A 16,282-nucleotide genomic window follows, 5' to 3' on the forward strand; every position below is an offset into this window, starting at 1 on the left:
AAAAAAAAAAAAAAAAAAATTGGAAGAAAAATTACTTTCAAATGTACTGTTTATGACCAAAACAACAAACCCATCAACAATTTTACACAAAAAGTTTAATCCCAGCCCTCTTTTAATGCAAAGGAGGGAGAACGGATATATTCGGTGAATAAAAAAATTAACTAATGAGCTTAATTTCAAGTTCGTAAAAAAAAATATCAACATTAAAAAATAAATATTTCAAAGTTCAAGTAACTTTACAATTGCCTCACATTTTCAAGAGCATCAATAAGAAACAGAAAAATCAATGGTAAAGAGATTGTTGGTAACTTTACAATGTCCCAAGGGCGTGAAGCTTTAGTAGGGTCACTGTTTCTCTGTGAAAGTGCTCTACAAGCAACAAAGCCTCCCAAGCCTACTTCCCAACAACAGTTAAGAGTAGAGGGCAAAAAAAAAAAACCCAAAGTTGTGTAAAGAAATCTCAGATGAATTTAACAGGAAAAGAAAGAAATACCTATGGGTATAACTGCTGCATCTGAACCACCACAAAGCATTACATCCTGCACAAAATTGAAAGAAATATAAGCATAAAGTCGTAATATAGATAAGAAAAATCTAGAACAACTCAGATGTGAAAAGAATGGTATATGATTCACTTCAGACGTACATGCTAGAGTTAGTTGAATTATCTATTAATTTAGGAGAAGAAAAATTTGAGAAGAAAACAATTTCTGGCAGGCCTATTCAGGAAGTCAAATATAAGCACTTACAGCATCGCCTCTACTTATATGATCTGCTGCATTCAATATGCAAAAATTGCTTGTAGCACAGGCTGTGGAAATGGAATAGTTTGGACCCATCCACCCCTGAAGCTCAATCAGAAAATAACATGAAGTAAAAGGAATTAAAAGAATCAAATTGCATTAGCAAGGATTGTCGTAAAAATCATACTAACCAAGTCCGCTGCAAGCATGGCAGAACCCATATTCGTTGTTGCAAAGGGTACACAGAAAGGATTCATCTTCCTGTATGAAATCCGTAAAGCCTCTATTGCATCATAAAAAACCTGTCCACCAATTAAAATGGAAAACCGAGTGCATCAATTCCTTAGAATGAATCATCTGAGTGGTGCCTCTACTCAAGTTAGGAAACTAATTTCTTCAGTTCTTCCATAGAAAACAACATTTCATGCTAGTAAGAAGTCAAAAAGAATTGACTGAACAACCAGAGAACTAGCCTACACAAAACTAGAAGGTTTGCAATTTTTTAGAACGAGGTGGGAGAGAGATAGAGAGAGCACTAATTTACTTCATCACAATGCCAATGAGGCCAGAAAAGTGATATACTCCAAATGCTACTTGAACTAATTTCCTTTTATTGCTCTCTAATGTCAACTTCCAAAAGAAAACCATGACAAAACTTGCACAAAAAATATTTCATTTTTGGTCATCCTTGCATCTCAACATTATGCAGAAATCATCCAAAATCCAACTTAGTTTCAGTTTTCCCAACATTACTAGGAGGAAATCAAAATGAGAAAATCATCTTGGTCCTGGAAGTAATAAATGATTTGTCTTTTGATATGTGACATATATATATTAAACAGGAGTATTAAACAATGAAGAACATATCAAATTAACTTTAGATATTGAACTCTAAAACATTTAGGCCCCGTTTCATAATCATTTAGTTTTTGGTTCTTAATTTTAGAAAATTAAGTTTGTTTTCTCCCAGTTTCTCTACAACGGGTTTGCTCTTTGTGTTAAAGAAACACTTGAATTCTTAGCCAAATTCTAAAAACAAAAACAAGTTTTCTTAACTTAGCTTGGTTTTTTGAAAATAGAAGTAAAAAGTTGATAACAAAGCAAGTAAACCCATAGCTTGGTTTTTTAAAAATAGAAGTAAAAAGTAGATAATAAAGCAAGGAAACCCATAGGTGGAAGTAATATTTATAGGCTTAAGATTCTAAAACCAAAAACCAAAAACCAAAAACCAAATGGTTATCAAACAAGACCTTAACTAATATTAATCCACAGAAAACAATTGCAAGGATTTGTATCATAATCTGAAGTGGATACTTCTATACTTTGGGATGGATTGTCATACTACATCAATCTACATTACGGGCTACATAGTACATTCATACTCAAGTACTCATTCAGTCAAGGTTACCTTCATGCCACCCATTGCTGAACCGATCAACACTCCACATTTAGCTTTATTTAACTCATCCATTACATCTTCTGTAATTCCTCCATCCGCAAGGGCTTTCTTGCCGGCAGTAAGCAAGTAAAGCATGAACTTATCCATCTTCTTAGAAAGTTTTGGAGCAACCCATCCATCAGTTGAGAAGCTCTTTATCTCTCCAGCAATTCTCTGAGAAAATAAAATATAAAGGTGAACACAAAGGAAACGGCATGTGGGAAAAGAAAGATATATCTACCGTGGGAAATTGGTCACAATCAAATGACTCGATCTCTGTTATGCCACTGATACCCTCGAGCAAACTACTATAGAAGAGATCTGCATCGTGACCCAGTGGAGTCACCACACCCATTCCAGTGACAACTATTCGCCTTTGCCTGGTACCATGTTTCTTTTTTACTGTTATTTCTTCAGCAGGTTGTACAGCTATGGACATGGCCTCGCCTAAAGTTTTGAAAAGTCATTATCCATGACGTTTTTGCATCTTAAAAGCAAGAAACTTCACTAATTCTATACAATCAAGCAGCATCAGCATAGGCATTCCTCAGATTAGAACCGTATCGTATGAATGTAACGAAATTACATCTAATGAATTTGATAATATGGATTAAAACAAAATAATAATGAATTGAACTGCAAGAACTTCAATAGAGAAAACAACTTTTATACGAAGAGAAGCGTTTATACCCGAATGAGCAGCCCTGCGTTTTGGCAGGCAATTCCAATTTCTACTTTGTGGCTTGAACAGAATGCAGGAGCTCGTAAGTCCCTGCATCATCTTGGATCCACAGGACGAAAAAATTTCTGTGCCGTGACTTTGAGAGCTTCTACTGCTGCATTTTGATTTAAACTTCCGTCTTCCAGCACATGTTTCGATAATCTTAGAAGAAGAAAACATGGAGGAATCAAAGGAATGATTTCTTCGGCAGTTGACAGACATGCAAGCGGACAAAAGTCCAGAGAAGAGTGGAGAAACAAGAGAGGATGCAGCCATGGAGGGGAGGGTTGAATCCAAAACCTGGTATATGCGGATAAGAAGAGCAAGTAGAAAAGGGGTTCACAGGAGAAAGAGCTTGAAAAGGAAGGTGATCTGGAGCGTGCAGATTCAGAGAAGGTGGAATGGATTAGAAGAACAGTCGAAACAGCGAGTGATGGAAGATCAAAAGGAGGATGTGGGGAGGAGTAAGAAGAGGGGGTGAGAATGGCGGAAACGATGACGCATTCGATCTCTGCAGAAGAGGAAGTCGACGCTTGAGACGACAGTTTCCGCAACCTGAGTAGCTCCACAGAAAAGTGGAAGTGTTCTCTCTTTTCCCTTTTCTTCACTCTCGATTTTTTAAACTAATTTATACTGCCGCTATTGTATATATTCTTCAACAAAATACAGAAACTAATACATTTAACTTCGCCTTATCTGCGTAACTAAAAAATACCATTTCTCCTAATAATATTTAAATATTTATTACTTATTGAAATGAAACTCTATTATTTACGGGAGAAACGCTTTTTTTACCGCTTTTTTTTTTTTAACTCTATTAAATTTTTTGGAAGGTAGTGTTCCATAATAAATGTATACGTTTTAAATTTCAATTCATTAATTAATTATATATTAAAAAATTATTTAAATTTTCTACCCATACCCATCCATAGATAAATTTTGTTTTTTTTTAAGCCCTAGCTGTGAATCATCGTTGGATTGTAGAGGAGAACGAAATACCATTAAGGGTGTGGAAACCTTCTAACATACACGTTTTAAAAACCTTGGAAGCTTGAAAGGGAAAGTCCAAAGAGGGCCATTACAAATGATATTAGACAAACACCGGGGGTGGAAACCTGATGGGACACTGAGCGTGTGTGGAAATCTTTCCCTAATAAATGCCTAGCAAACGTGAAGAGAAGCCTGAAAGGGAAAGTCCAAAGAGGACTATATCCAGTAAGAGTGGAGTTGGGCCGTTACACTAGCTATCCTGTAAGAGTGGGCTTGGACCGTTACACTAGCCCAGAAGCCTCTCTAGCAAACGTGATGGGACACCGAGTGGGTGAGCCAGACATCGGGCGGGTGTGGAAACCTTTCTCTAGAAAACGTGATGGGAAGTCCGAAAGGAAAAAGCCAAAAAAGACAATATAGACAGTATCGGCCTTTTTGGTGTTGTAGAGTTGAAGATTGATTAAGCGGAGTTGTGGGCGTTCCTCCACTGCCTTGTGGTTGTATGTAAAGATAGCTCATTTGTTTCATGTGCGTGCTCGCTATTTGCGCTGTCAAGGACTTGCGCGTGAAGCTAGCTTGCTACCATGAGCTGTGACAGCTCTGCACCCACTGCAAGCCAAAACCCAAAAACCAAAAACTATGCACTTCCACCATTCCGACCATTATGTGTCCAAAAACAGCCATTTGTTCCGAGAATCTCGGGTCTCTAACTTCTTATCAGCCACTTCCTACTCTTTTCATTGTTTCTTGACATCAACACATGCACATAATATAATATAATATAATATCACATAATGTCACTAAACTATATATTCATTAACGTGCTTCTTCCTTCATGTATATGTATTTCGTACCACTTGTAACATCTTATACCTAAGATTCAGCTTAAGATTTGAAATCTAGATTCAACATTTAATTATCTACGCATTTTTCTGCCTCCGCAATATGACCATGTTACTTACTTGTTGCTTTTAAGAATTAAGATTAATATCCCTTGTTGGATTATGTAAACCCCACATCAGTCTCATCGGCTAATTTAGGGAATGATCATGCGTTTATAAACAAACAATACTCTCTCCGTTGGTGTGAGGCCTTTTGGGGAAACCTAAAGCAAAGTCATGAGAACTTATGCTCAAAGGGGACAATATCATACCATTGTGGAGAGTCACTGAAAAACACAGTGCAACTTCGAACAAAATATGCTAACCGTACTCTATTAGAATAATAGGTAGGAACAGTAAAATGTCGAGTCATCAGGTGCTGAATCCAAATTTTAAATTTTGGACATGATGAGACATTGAGGTCAGTCGTTTGATAGCTAAGGCGGTGGCTAGGGGTGCGGTGGTGTGTTGTAAAACCCATGTGTGTTATCCAGTTGAGGAAGAAAGGGAAAGCAAATTAATTAATTGATTGAACCCCACCTTTTAATGGTGCAACAAAAGGGCGGCCATCCATCACCGCACATCATCCTTTGTACGGTAAGTGGATGCATGTTAAAAAACCAAGTTTCGCACCACATTTAAAGATGTGGTTGAATATCACCTGGATCCTGACCTCTTAGTGGTTCACTTATCAGCGTCATCTTTAAGCGAGGGCATGATCAAGGGTCAGGTTTTAGTGAATGAGGTCAAAGCCATGGCGCCCACAATTACATCTTTAAATAAATGGCGACGACCCATGTGCAAAGCTCCTGTTTTTGCGGCTATTTTACTCTGTTTTCCTACAACCCAAAAGTGAAAGCTTTTTGTGTCTTGTTTTCAGATTCGTGCCGAAAACAGAAAATGGTTTGTTGAACATTCCATAGTGCGGGGTGGCCCAGCAGTCATGGCGAGGGCGGAGAGCGTAAGGCCACGCCCACGCCCACGCCCACGCCCACGCCCAAGCCCAGCACTCACTATGCAAGCGGCGTTGTCAAAAGTTCCAACTCCCTTGCATTATTCATCTTATCAATCATTCCCTTTCTTTTATTTGTGGAGTAATTAATAACATAAAGACTTAAAAATCTTTTTTATTTCTATTGTCTACCATTCTTCCATTTCATGTCGGTTTCTGTCCCCCTTTCTCTCTTCTTCTCAAACCTTTAAGCTATTTAGCTTCAAGCTTTATCTTAGGCCTTCGATTTCCCGGAGTCAAGTCTGTGTCATCACCACCTTCATCCCCTCGACAGTTTCGCTATCCACTTTTCTTTCTCTTTTTTCTTCACAACCCAAACTGGATCACTATATTCCCTTTGGGGTTCCTCCGCTCTACCTCGCCTTCTTCGCTTCTTTTCCTTCAGGGAACCCTGTTGTTGTTTCCAGAGGCGCCGGGACTGGCATGGGTGTGTTCTTGCCTTTACGGAGCTAGTGATCAGATTTCCTTTGGATTTGTGGGTTATATCCTACAGTATGAAAGCTCCCCCAAATGGGTTTGTCCCCAATTCTGGAGAAGGTAACTTATCTTCCCTATAATGTTCTTTAAGAACACGATTGTTGAGAGATTCTGAAGTTGTGTATATTTCTGACATACTAAAAATCTGCTTAATTAAGCTCTTAGATCATGAGATTTGTTAAAACCTTTAGTAGTATTTAGTTGTGATGCCTGTTTGTTTGTCTGAAAGGAACAGGTGAAAGGAAGAATATTAATTCTGAGTTATGGCATGCTTGTGCTGGACCTCTTGTTTCGTTACCGCCAGTTGGAAGTCTTGTGGTTTACTTCCCTCAAGGCCACAGTGAACAAGTATGTACTTCATGATTCAATTTATGTGAACATATGGATGGATAGTGGTTTGTGATGGATTCTTTTTTAAACCTTTCAGGTTGCAGCATCCATGAATAAGGAGACTGATTTCATTCCAAACTACCCTAACCTTCCTTCAAAGTTGGTGTGCATGCTCCATAATGTCATATTACACGTATGAGGGATTCTATGGCCCATACAGCTAATCAAATCTCTTAAATTGAACTACTACATGTTTAGAGGTGCAAATAAATTTGTGAGCTCAATATGAGATGGTTATTTTGTGTTCTGAACCAGGCTGATCCTGAAACTGATGAAGTGTATGCACAAATGACCCTTCAACCAGTGAATAAAGTAGGTTAGCCACTCAATAAGTGTTCGATTCATTTATACATTCAAATAATTTGGTTGTTAATACAATATTCTGTTTTGCAGTATGAAAAAGAAGCTTTATTGGCATCTGATATTGGCCTCAAGCAAAACAGGCAGCCTGCTGAGTTCTTCTGCAAAACTCTAACAGCTAGTGACACTAGCACTCACGGTGGATTTTCTGTGCCTCGTCGTGCAGCTGAGAAGATTTTTCCCCCATTAGTGCGCATCACATCTCGTATTCTTTAATATTACTTCCATTTAATATGTTGGTTTAAGGATATGTTATTGATTGTTCTCCTGTAACATTCTGTCTGTCTGTTTAGATGTTATGTTCAAAAATAAATTTCTATTGCTTTGGGGTATTCCAAAATCTCGAGCTTTGTAAGGTTCATTGTTAGGGATGGGTCATGGATTCTCTTCTGGTATGATTGTTGGAAGGTTGGATTCTTAAGGTCATGTTTTGGTTCGCCGATCACCCATGGGTGATGTTGGGCCACATGTGTAGGGTGTGTAAGAAGGCTTTGGAAAGTCCAGATCATAGTTGCTTTGGCAGTCTGAGATAGTTTTTCGGGACCTTTGTGTTGGGATCGCACAATTCACACACTCTATCTAGATGAAGAACATGAAGAACAAAAGAGATAAGACACAAGGAAAAATATACGTCGTAACACCGGGATGAAGAACTCCACATCCTCGCAAAGTGTTTGGACTTGCTGGCTTTTTGGACCGTGGATGTCTGAGGAGGGCAGGATGGTTACTTCCTGTGATATTCGTAGATGTTACAAATAGCATAGGTATGACCTACACACTCATACTAGCCCATTCAGTCTCCTAAAATCTATTAGTGACCGATGAAACGTTTTTGGATAGGAAATTCTTTTGTAATTATGGCTTCTCTTAAAATCTAGGGAATTCTTTTGTAATTGTAGCTTCTCTTCTCCAATCGAGTGGGTTCACATACACACACAGAGCTGTGGAGGAAGGGGAAGGGGGTGGGGAGGTCGAGGCAATTTAATGAATTTGCCTGACCAGCAAATGTTTGTGTGCACGTATTTGCATATAGTTATGTGCGCAATGTAGGGATAAATGTCGAAAATTAGTTATTATGAGTTTGTCGGCTTAAGTAGCCGTAGGGAGGTGATGGTTGGTATAAAGGATCAACAAGTGTGGCTTGTTCGGAACTGGCTGCTGGAGTGAAGGAGTTAATCTTCGGTTAGCAACTTGTATAAATACTAGGTGTTTAGGTTGTATGAACTCGACTACGATTGGTATCCTTTCGGCTACACCAGTACATTTTTGTTAATAATTAACATCTCATGTGATTTGAGGTTGTAATGCAACCTTTAATTTAAACTTATGATTGTTTTTGTGTGTATATTTATTATAAGCTCATATTGAATATTCTTGATTATAGGACTACTCGATGCAACCCCCTGCTCAGGAACTAGTAGCTAGAGATTTGCATGATAATTCATGGACATTCAGACATATTTACCGTGGTATGGGACCCTTTCGTATTTTCACCTTTACTGTCTCTGTCGGTTAAAGATCTCTGTTAATATTTTCATCGTCTTTACGTTCCCATTGATGGTTTAGGGTTTATTTTCTGGTTCTGCATCTGCTTGTATTTTGTCGTGAGAACGTGGAATATAAATTTTACTGTTTTGATGAGGTTGAGAATGCTTAAATTTTTTCAGGCCAACCAAAACGACACCTTCTGACCACTGGGTGGAGTGTTTTTGTTAGCACAAAACGAGTCTTCGCCGGTGACTCGGTGCTGTTTATAAGGTTATAAAATCATCAGTTTGTAACTCACCTAAATTAATGTTGAGACAAATCCTGATGGTATATACATTGATGCATTATAGAGATGAAAAGTCACAGCTTCTTTTAGGCATAAGGCACGCTAACAGGCAGCAGCCCGCTCTGTCTTCGTCGGTCATATCAAGTGATAGCATGCACATAGGGATTCTTGCTTCTGCTGCTCATGCTGCTGCAAATAACAGTCCTTTTACTATATTTTACAACCCTAGGTAACTACTGATTCGTTTTTAAAATTCCGTATGATTTCAGTTTCAGCATCGATGATCATTTCGTGAGGTTTTCAGGGCCAGTCCTTCTGAATTTGTCATTCCTTTGGCCAAGTATACGAAAGCAATGTACACACAAGTTTCGCTTGGCATGCGATTTAGGATGATGTTTGAAACTGAGGAGTCGGGAGTACGCAGATATATGGGTACAATTACTGGTATCAGTGACATGGATTCTGTACGATGGAAAAATTCACAGTGGCGCAATCTTCAGGTACTATTAATAAATTATACAAAACTAAAATTATATAATTCATGTTATATGGAACGGAATACTTCTATTGTAAGAGGGTGTGAGATCCCACGTTGGTTGGGGAGGAGAACGAAACACCCTTTATAAGGGTATGGAAACCTCTACCTAGCAGACGCGTTTTAAAAACCTTGAAGGAAAACCCGAAAGGGAAAGCCCAAAGAGGACAATATCTGCTAGCGGTGGACTTGGGTCGTTGCAGAGGGCATCTTGGAAGATATTTAAAAATGTGTTGTGATTCTCATCCATGATTGTTAATGGCCTGCTTCTGTTGCTTACCAATTATATGTACTTACCGAAGGTTGGATGGGATGAATCGGCAGCTGGTGAACGACCGAGCCGAGTTTCTATATGGGAAGTTGAGCCGGTTGTGACCCCGTTCTACATATGTCCACCTCCATTTTTCAGACCCAAATTCCCTAAACAACCAGGGATGCCAGGTAATTGAAACCTACAATAATTTCCTAGGAACCATGTGTTTGAGTGAATAGAAAGCAGCAATAATATGTTGTAGTGACCTTCACATCATTTTTGCAGATGATGAATCTGATATTGAAAATGCTTTCAAGAGAGCCATGCCGTGGTTCGGTGACGACTTTGGCATGAAAGATACACCAAGCTCGATCTTCCCGGGTTTAAGTTTAGTGCAGTGGATGAGCATGCAACATAATAGTCAGTTCCCAGCAGCTCAATCTGGAATTTTGCCGTCCATGGTTGCTCCTAGTGCTTTGCATGGAACTTTAACCAACGATGATCCATCTAAATTATTGTGTTTTCAAGCTCCAGTAATGTCGTCATCAAATCTCCAATTCAGCAAGGCAAATCAACAGAACCAAGTTGGCCAGTTGCCAGCAACGTCGTGGTCTCAACAGCAGCAGCTGCAGCAGTTGCCACCCCAGCCGGAACTACGACAGCAGCAGCAGCAGCCGAAGCAGTCGCAACAACAACAACAGACCTCCCAATCCGCTCTTCCGAACAATGGTGTTGGTGGTGCAAACCATTTGTCAAATCAGAGTTTGCAACAACCACTTGTATACTCTCAGCTACAGCAACAGCAACAGCAATTGCTTGCGGGAAATGTACAATCACATCAAACTAGCCAACCATCCAATAAAAACTCGATTGAGACGACATCTTTATTGCAGGAAACACAGTTTCAGCCACAAATAGATCAGCAGCCTACCCTTGTTTCGAAACACCATCAGCAGACACAATTTCAACAGGCCCCACTGCAATTATTGCAACAAAGTCTGTCTCAAAGAACACAACAACAGCCACAAGTTCAGCAATTTTCACAGCCAATAATCCCTTCAGAGCAACAACTGCAATGGCAGCTGCTACAGAAGCTGCAACAACAGCAACAGCAACAGCAACAGCAGCAACCGTTGGTCTCCCCAGCTAGCCCGCTATTTCCACCTCAAATGATACAGCCGCATCCTGTGCATCAGCAAAACCAGCAGTTACCACCCTTGCCTTTGTCCAATCAGCCACAGTTCAACACTAGTGGAGGCAGCTTCCAAACAGAAAAACATAACAGCAATGGCTTCTCAAGTTTAGGTCTGATGCAGTCCCAGCAGGTTCCTATAACCCAATCCCATAACCAATTCAAACCAACCACGGCAATTAGGGGATATTCTGGACTGACTGATGGTGATGCTCCGTCTTGTTCAACCTCGCCTTCCACTAATAATTGCCAAGTTTCAGTATCAAACCTGCTCAATAAGAATCAACAAGGAGCAGCCACACTGGGGGGAGATTTGGTAGTTGAGCCTGCAACTAACCTGCCTCAGGAGCTGCCAAGCAAACCTGATTTGCGGAACAAACCCGAGTTTCCTAACTCAAAAGGATTGGACCAACTGAAATATAAAGGCACCGTTCCCGATCAGGTAGAAGCATCTTCTTCTGGAACATCATATTGTCTGGATGCTGGCACCATTCAGCAGACTTTCCCACTCCCTACATGTTTGGATAACGATGTCCAATCACACCCACAAACCAACATCCCCTTCAGTAATAGCATTGATGGATGGGCTCCAGATACCTTATTGTCGAGGGGATACGACTCTCAAAAAGATCTTCAGAACTTACTTTCGAACTACGAGGGGGGTGTGCCAAGAGATATTGAGACAGAGTTGTCCACTGCTGCAATCCGCTCGCAGTCATTTGGGGTTCCAAACTTGCCCTTCAAGCCTGGCTGCTCGAATGATGTCAACGTCAATGAAGCTGGAGCCTTAAGTAGTGGATTGTGGGCAAATCACAGTCAACGAATGCGGACATACACAAAGGTTTGACTTCCCACTTTATGTCTAGTTTCTCTAGTATCCCAGGCGAATAGTAAATGATAGCATTGATTAGAATTGGTCTTGATTGTTTAATACTGGTTTCCGTTTCTTATTTAGATGATATCAATTTTGAACCTCTACCAGTGCTACGTTTTCCTTCATATTTTGTTTATTTATTTGTAGAACGATATTACTCTCTAGGGTATTATAGCATGCTAGATCCAATTCCCGTTTAAATGACGACCACTGTTTTATCATAGTAATGTTGGGATTCGGTGTTTTAAACTTCAATACTTGTTTGAGATGTTTTGAGATCGGATTGAAACTAAAACTGCTAAAATTATGAAGGTTCAAAAGCGTGGATCAGTGGGTAGATGCATCGATGTCACTCGTTACAAAGGATATGACGAGCTTAGGCATGATCTTGCCCGAATGTTTGGTATTGAAGGGCAGTTAGAAGATCCTCAACGAACTGATTGGAAACTTGTTTATGTGGATCATGAAAATGATATACTTCTAGTTGGCGATGATCCTTGGGAGTAAGTATAAATTAGTATAATATTTTAAATCTTTTCCCGCCGCCTTTTCTTGTCTTAATACTCCATTTACCAACTGATTGCACAGGGAGTTTGTGAGCTGTGTTCAGAGCATAAAGATCCTATCATCTTCTGAAGTACAGCAGATGAGTTTAAATGGAAATTTGGGTCACATTCAGGCTCCCAATCAAGCTTGCAGCGGGACGGACAGTGGAAACGCATGGAGAGGGCAGTATGATGACAACTCGGCTGCCTCGTTCAATTGATGAGGTTTCTGGAGCTCGGTGTATAACTGATCATCATGTCTCCTGGCATCTGGGTTTGCTATTCTTGATTAAAATTTGTTGGAACATTCCAAAAAGGTTTGGATCAGCTCCTGAGGTGAGGGCTTTGGGAAGTAGAAACTCAGGTGAATGTCAAAGATACCGGAGACTGACATGGATGCTGTGTTCATGAGTGCAGGCTAGACGGCCTGAAGCATATCATGAAGTTGATTTAGTTTAAAGCTATTGTGAGCACCAATATGATAGCTACCCAAGCTTGAAAGTGAACACAGCTAGACCCACTTTGTTCGTGTAAGTTGCAACACAAATGTCATTTATATTCCAAAATATCTCAACATCCCCTGGGTGAGATGTGATGGTGAGCTTCAATCTATGCTGCCCCTTAACTGCGATCCAAATTTGTAATCTGAGTGGATGGTTTAGGAAAAGAAGGAAAAGAAGGAAAAGCAGGAAAAGAAGGAAAAGAAATGTGGTGCGAATTGCAATTGCCTCACCGTAACAACCAACAGCCAAAGACAAAAGATTCAATAATCTATTTTCATCCTTCTCACATCCTCTATTCAATATTCAGCAATCAATATATTTAGTCAAAGAACTAATCCTTCCAGGAAAAAAAAATGTGAAGAGGGCCAAGGAGATTGAAGGATTGGAGCTTATTTCCAGATGTGGCACCATATTTTTTTTCTAGCAGGATATTACAAACTAGACCAACAATGTAAAAGTAACAAATTAAAATGACTTTGCAATCAAACCCCCCCACCACCAGGCTATATAGTACTTGCATCACAATCCCCAGAACGTAACACTTTCTTTGGTTCCACAAAACAACTACAAGCATGCATCATACAGCAATTCAAATACACCTAGTAATACATCAGCTGTTGGGTGGTTGCAATATTTTGGAACCCACTATCATATAAAGTTTGACTAGTGCCAGCACCACCAATCCCAATTCCAATCCCCATTCCCATGGCTGCCTGCTTGAGGGCATGCTGAGCCGCCTGCGGATGCATTAGCGCTCGTGCTGCACCCATTTTGCTCAACGCCATTTGCCGTTCATAGGCAGCAAGGTCGGCGGCAGACAGACCTGGCATGTGTCCCACATTTGGTGGTGGAAGAGGGGCAGAATTAGTCCCTGGCGGGGTTGGCTTGCTACCCCACGAACACTGCATCATTTGATTACAAAAACATTAAGTGGATAAATGAAAATTCAAGTCCTAAACACTCACGCAAAAACATTAACCCGCACTAATTTTCGCAGTTAGTCTCTTTCACTCGACACAAATTGTCCATCCGAAATAACCAAGTTGAAATATATATTGGCTCTGAGAACTAGATCAAATGATGATTAATTAACATTCAAGTAGGATAAAATTGTACATTTTTCATTAAGGTTGTACCTTAATTGGTTTGCCACAGACAACTCGAGCATTGCCCATTTGAATGGCTAAAGCTGCTTCAGCATGAGTGCCATATCTCACAAACCCAAAACCTTTGTCCCGTTGTACCCTAACATCTTCAATTGTCCCGGCACCAAGGGTGTGAAAATAACGGTGGAGATCAACTGAAGTAACCTGAAGAGTCATAAACACTGAAAATGATGCAATAATAAAATAATCATGCTATCACATAACAAAACTGACATGTTTTTAATTCAGGTTTTAATCGAGAAATGAAGGATTGCTTGTACAACACATTAGATATATAAATTCTGAAGATCATGCTTTCATCAAAAAATAAATAAAAGAATACAACTATCCACAAAAAGGCCATATAAGAAGCGAACAAAAGATACAAGCCAAACTTTCTTAGATAAATTTTAGAAACTCATCACCATCATGCCTATGCTTTTAGAGATGGCAGAGAACTTTGACAAGCCATCCAGTTGCAGGTTCACCCAAGTTAGCTGTTTCAACAACTACTATTAACATATTAGTTACTGTTATATTATCAAAAGAATTTCCTTGCCTCCGGAGCAAGATTTCCCACATATACGGTTGTGTATTGAGGATTGTTCTCAGGTGCCTCCTCATTGGATTTCTCTTGGCCACCCTCTGCAAAAAGAGGCATGACAAAATGGTGAAACTAAAAGTAATGAAGCAAAAATATAAATGTCCCTCATCAAAGGGATGCAGTTTTCTGAGAGCAGTGATAGCAAAAATAAAAGGCCCGAGCAAGGAAAAACACTCACTGACCACAATTCCATATAAAAGGACTCATTATATATCAATAACAAAAAGTTGATTAACGTGCACATAGCTCAATGGATAAGACATCCCTACTTCCTCAGAGAGATTGTAGGTTCGATTATTCACTCCTACATGTGTTGTATTGATCAAAATTAACCAGAAAATTTAATCAATTTTGAATTATTCGTCACACTCAACACTCAAAATTAGAGATCAGAACAACATCGGTAGTTAAGAAATTCATAAGGTACTTAAAATTTAGAGGTGGTTTAAATCCAGGTTAATTTTGTTTAACTTGGGATTAGGAAGTTAGAGACAAAAAGTGGATTTGTTAATTCTCTATGTAACATAAACTCAGTCTTATGTAGTTCATCATCTGTACTATATTTACCAAGTCTTTTTTAACAAGAAGAAATACAAACATTTCATGGTTATTAGAAAAGTTACAAACTACCAACTTTCTAAAGAGATTATAACAAAAAGAATCCCCCAAAACTTAAACTAAGCACAGTACAACCTTCAAAATTACCAAATAGAAATCTAAGGGATTACAAAGTTAGAGACACAAAAAAGTCAGATCGGTAGCTTGGTTGAAAACTTGTCTTGCTGCTAAAAGCTACACAAACTTATGGAGTTGACTATTCTTATACTTTTTTCTCCAATTGCTAAATTGATTCTATCAAATTATTCATTTCATTCGAACTAATCCTTCATTAGCTCTTGCATCAACTTAATATTTAAAATGTATTTCTTCATGGTGATATTTAAGGGATTTAAACACCAACTGTCAGGTTAAATCCAACGGCTTCCTTATGACAAGCCTAGGATCAAATTTCCATGGGCACAAGCCTCTAGAAGAAAAATTATGTTAAGTTGATTTTGGAATGATTATTCAATGTAGATAAGCAAGATACAGACCTGAAAGTCAAGACATTCATGAAGATATGTCTCTTGTTAGACAAGATCCAGAAAAATGTATGTTTAATTAGATATACTATGGCCAAGTGTTCGAATGCACGAGCCAGATAGAACTAGAGAAAGAACTAGCAAGAACAAGTCAAAGGTTAAGAGTGAAAGTATAGATCGACATAAATAACCTCGGGCCTGGAAAACCAAGAAGAAAAGGCTCCCTATTCAACAGCCAAAACTATCAGCGTATAGAAATGTTAGAAGATTTGCAACAATCACTATAAAGTTTGAAAAGCTAAATAAAAGAATTCTAGGAAGATTATTAAATCTAAAAACCTCTAGATGAATGATAAAAACATATATATACATATACATTTCTAGATGAAATACCTGAAGTCCCAGTTGTAAGCTCTACAACACTTCTGGAATCTGAACTCTGTTTGTCATCGCCCGAGCTAGCACCTTTTGTAGCCCAATTACACCTAATCTGTCGACTCCCAAGCCACTTTCCTTTATCGTCAAAAAAAGAAGAAAAAAATGTAGAACAGTTCCCAATAAAAAGAAACAACAATATCCAAGTCCCAAAAAGTGAGCATAAAGAAATGATATTCAAGACAAACTTTTAATGCCAAAGAGCATAGCAATGATATCCAGTTAATAAAATTACGTAGAACCTGACATGCACACTTTATTACACGTGTCTGACAAAAAAAATCCAATAGCTATTTAAATAGTTTTTTTTTTTTTTTTTTTTTTTTTT

The 16,282-nt window shown here is 39.0% G+C and overlaps 3 protein-coding genes across 7 annotated transcripts in view; 1 reads left to right on the forward strand and 2 right to left on the reverse strand.

Annotated features, from left to right (window-relative positions):
- Nucleotides 1-3,501, reverse strand: part of LOC111444267 (3-oxoacyl-[acyl-carrier-protein] synthase II, chloroplastic-like) — a 6,140-nt gene extending 2,639 nt beyond the window's left edge. The window contains exons 1-7 of the mRNA XM_023082301.1: nt 2,872-3,501; nt 2,423-2,628; nt 2,152-2,355; nt 935-1,045; nt 750-845; nt 494-539; nt 315-394 (exon numbers count right to left, since the gene is read on the reverse strand). Coding sequence (XP_022938069.1) covers nt 315-394; nt 494-539; nt 750-845; nt 935-1,045; nt 2,152-2,355; nt 2,423-2,628; nt 2,872-3,178 — 1,050 coding nt within the window. The 5' untranslated portion in view covers nt 3,179-3,501. The remainder of the gene's footprint in view (nt 1-314; nt 395-493; nt 540-749; nt 846-934; nt 1,046-2,151; nt 2,356-2,422; nt 2,629-2,871) is intronic.
- A 2,387-nt stretch (nt 3,502-5,888) lies between these two features.
- On the forward strand, nt 5,889-12,852 carry LOC111443911 (auxin response factor 19-like). Of its 5 annotated transcripts, XR_002710611.1 has the most exons (14): nt 5,889-6,322; nt 6,492-6,610; nt 6,690-6,785; nt 6,908-6,964; nt 7,046-7,201; nt 8,397-8,481; nt 8,680-8,770; nt 8,851-9,015; nt 9,091-9,286; nt 9,624-9,762; nt 9,860-11,607; nt 11,953-12,143; nt 12,229-12,521; nt 12,603-12,852. XR_002710611.1 is itself a non-coding variant. In XM_023081754.1 (13 exons), the coding sequence occupies exons 1-13, from the start codon at nt 6,280-6,282 to the stop codon at nt 12,404-12,406; spliced, it is 3,264 nt and encodes a 1,087-aa protein (XP_022937522.1). In that variant the 5' UTR covers nt 5,889-6,279; the 3' UTR covers nt 12,407-12,852. The 5 variants fall into 5 exon arrangements, 4 of the variants coding, with proteins under 4 accessions (XP_022937522.1, XP_022937523.1, XP_022937524.1 ...); XM_023081754.1 differs by having other exon boundaries at nt 12,229-12,852; XM_023081755.1 differs by having other exon boundaries at nt 6,498-6,610; nt 12,229-12,852.
- A 206-nt stretch (nt 12,853-13,058) lies between these two features.
- LOC111443912 (oligouridylate-binding protein 1-like) overlaps nt 13,059-16,282 on the reverse strand; it is an 8,962-nt gene continuing 5,738 nt past the window's right edge. The window contains exons 9-12 of the mRNA XM_023081759.1: nt 15,913-16,032; nt 14,393-14,478; nt 13,825-13,998; nt 13,059-13,590 (exon numbers count right to left, since the gene is read on the reverse strand). Of these exons, the coding sequence (XP_022937527.1) occupies nt 13,288-13,590; nt 13,825-13,998; nt 14,393-14,478; nt 15,913-16,032 (683 nt within the window). The 3' untranslated portion in view covers nt 13,059-13,287. The remainder of the gene's footprint in view (nt 13,591-13,824; nt 13,999-14,392; nt 14,479-15,912; nt 16,033-16,282) is intronic.

This window comes from Cucurbita moschata, unplaced genomic scaffold, assembly GCF_002738365.1.
Source record: "Cucurbita moschata cultivar Rifu unplaced genomic scaffold, Cmos_1.0 Cmo_Scf00006, whole genome shotgun sequence".
Lineage (NCBI taxonomy): Eukaryota > Viridiplantae > Streptophyta > Magnoliopsida > Cucurbitales > Cucurbitaceae > Cucurbita > Cucurbita moschata.

What these genes read in the sequence shown, in the direction of transcription:
- LOC111443911 (XM_023081754.1), top strand. Translation starts at nt 6,280, where the DNA reads ATGAAAGCTCCCCCAAATGGGTTTGTCCCCAATTCTGGAGAAG. An exon ending in AGAAGATTTTTCCCCCATTA is followed by an intron (nt 7,202 to 8,396) that starts GTGCGCATCACA and finishes TCTTGATTATAG; the next exon opens with GACTACTCGATGCAACCCCC. An exon ending in ACTATATTTTACAACCCTAG is followed by an intron (nt 9,016 to 9,090) that starts GTAACTACTGAT and finishes TGAGGTTTTCAG; the next exon opens with GGCCAGTCCTTCTGAATTTG.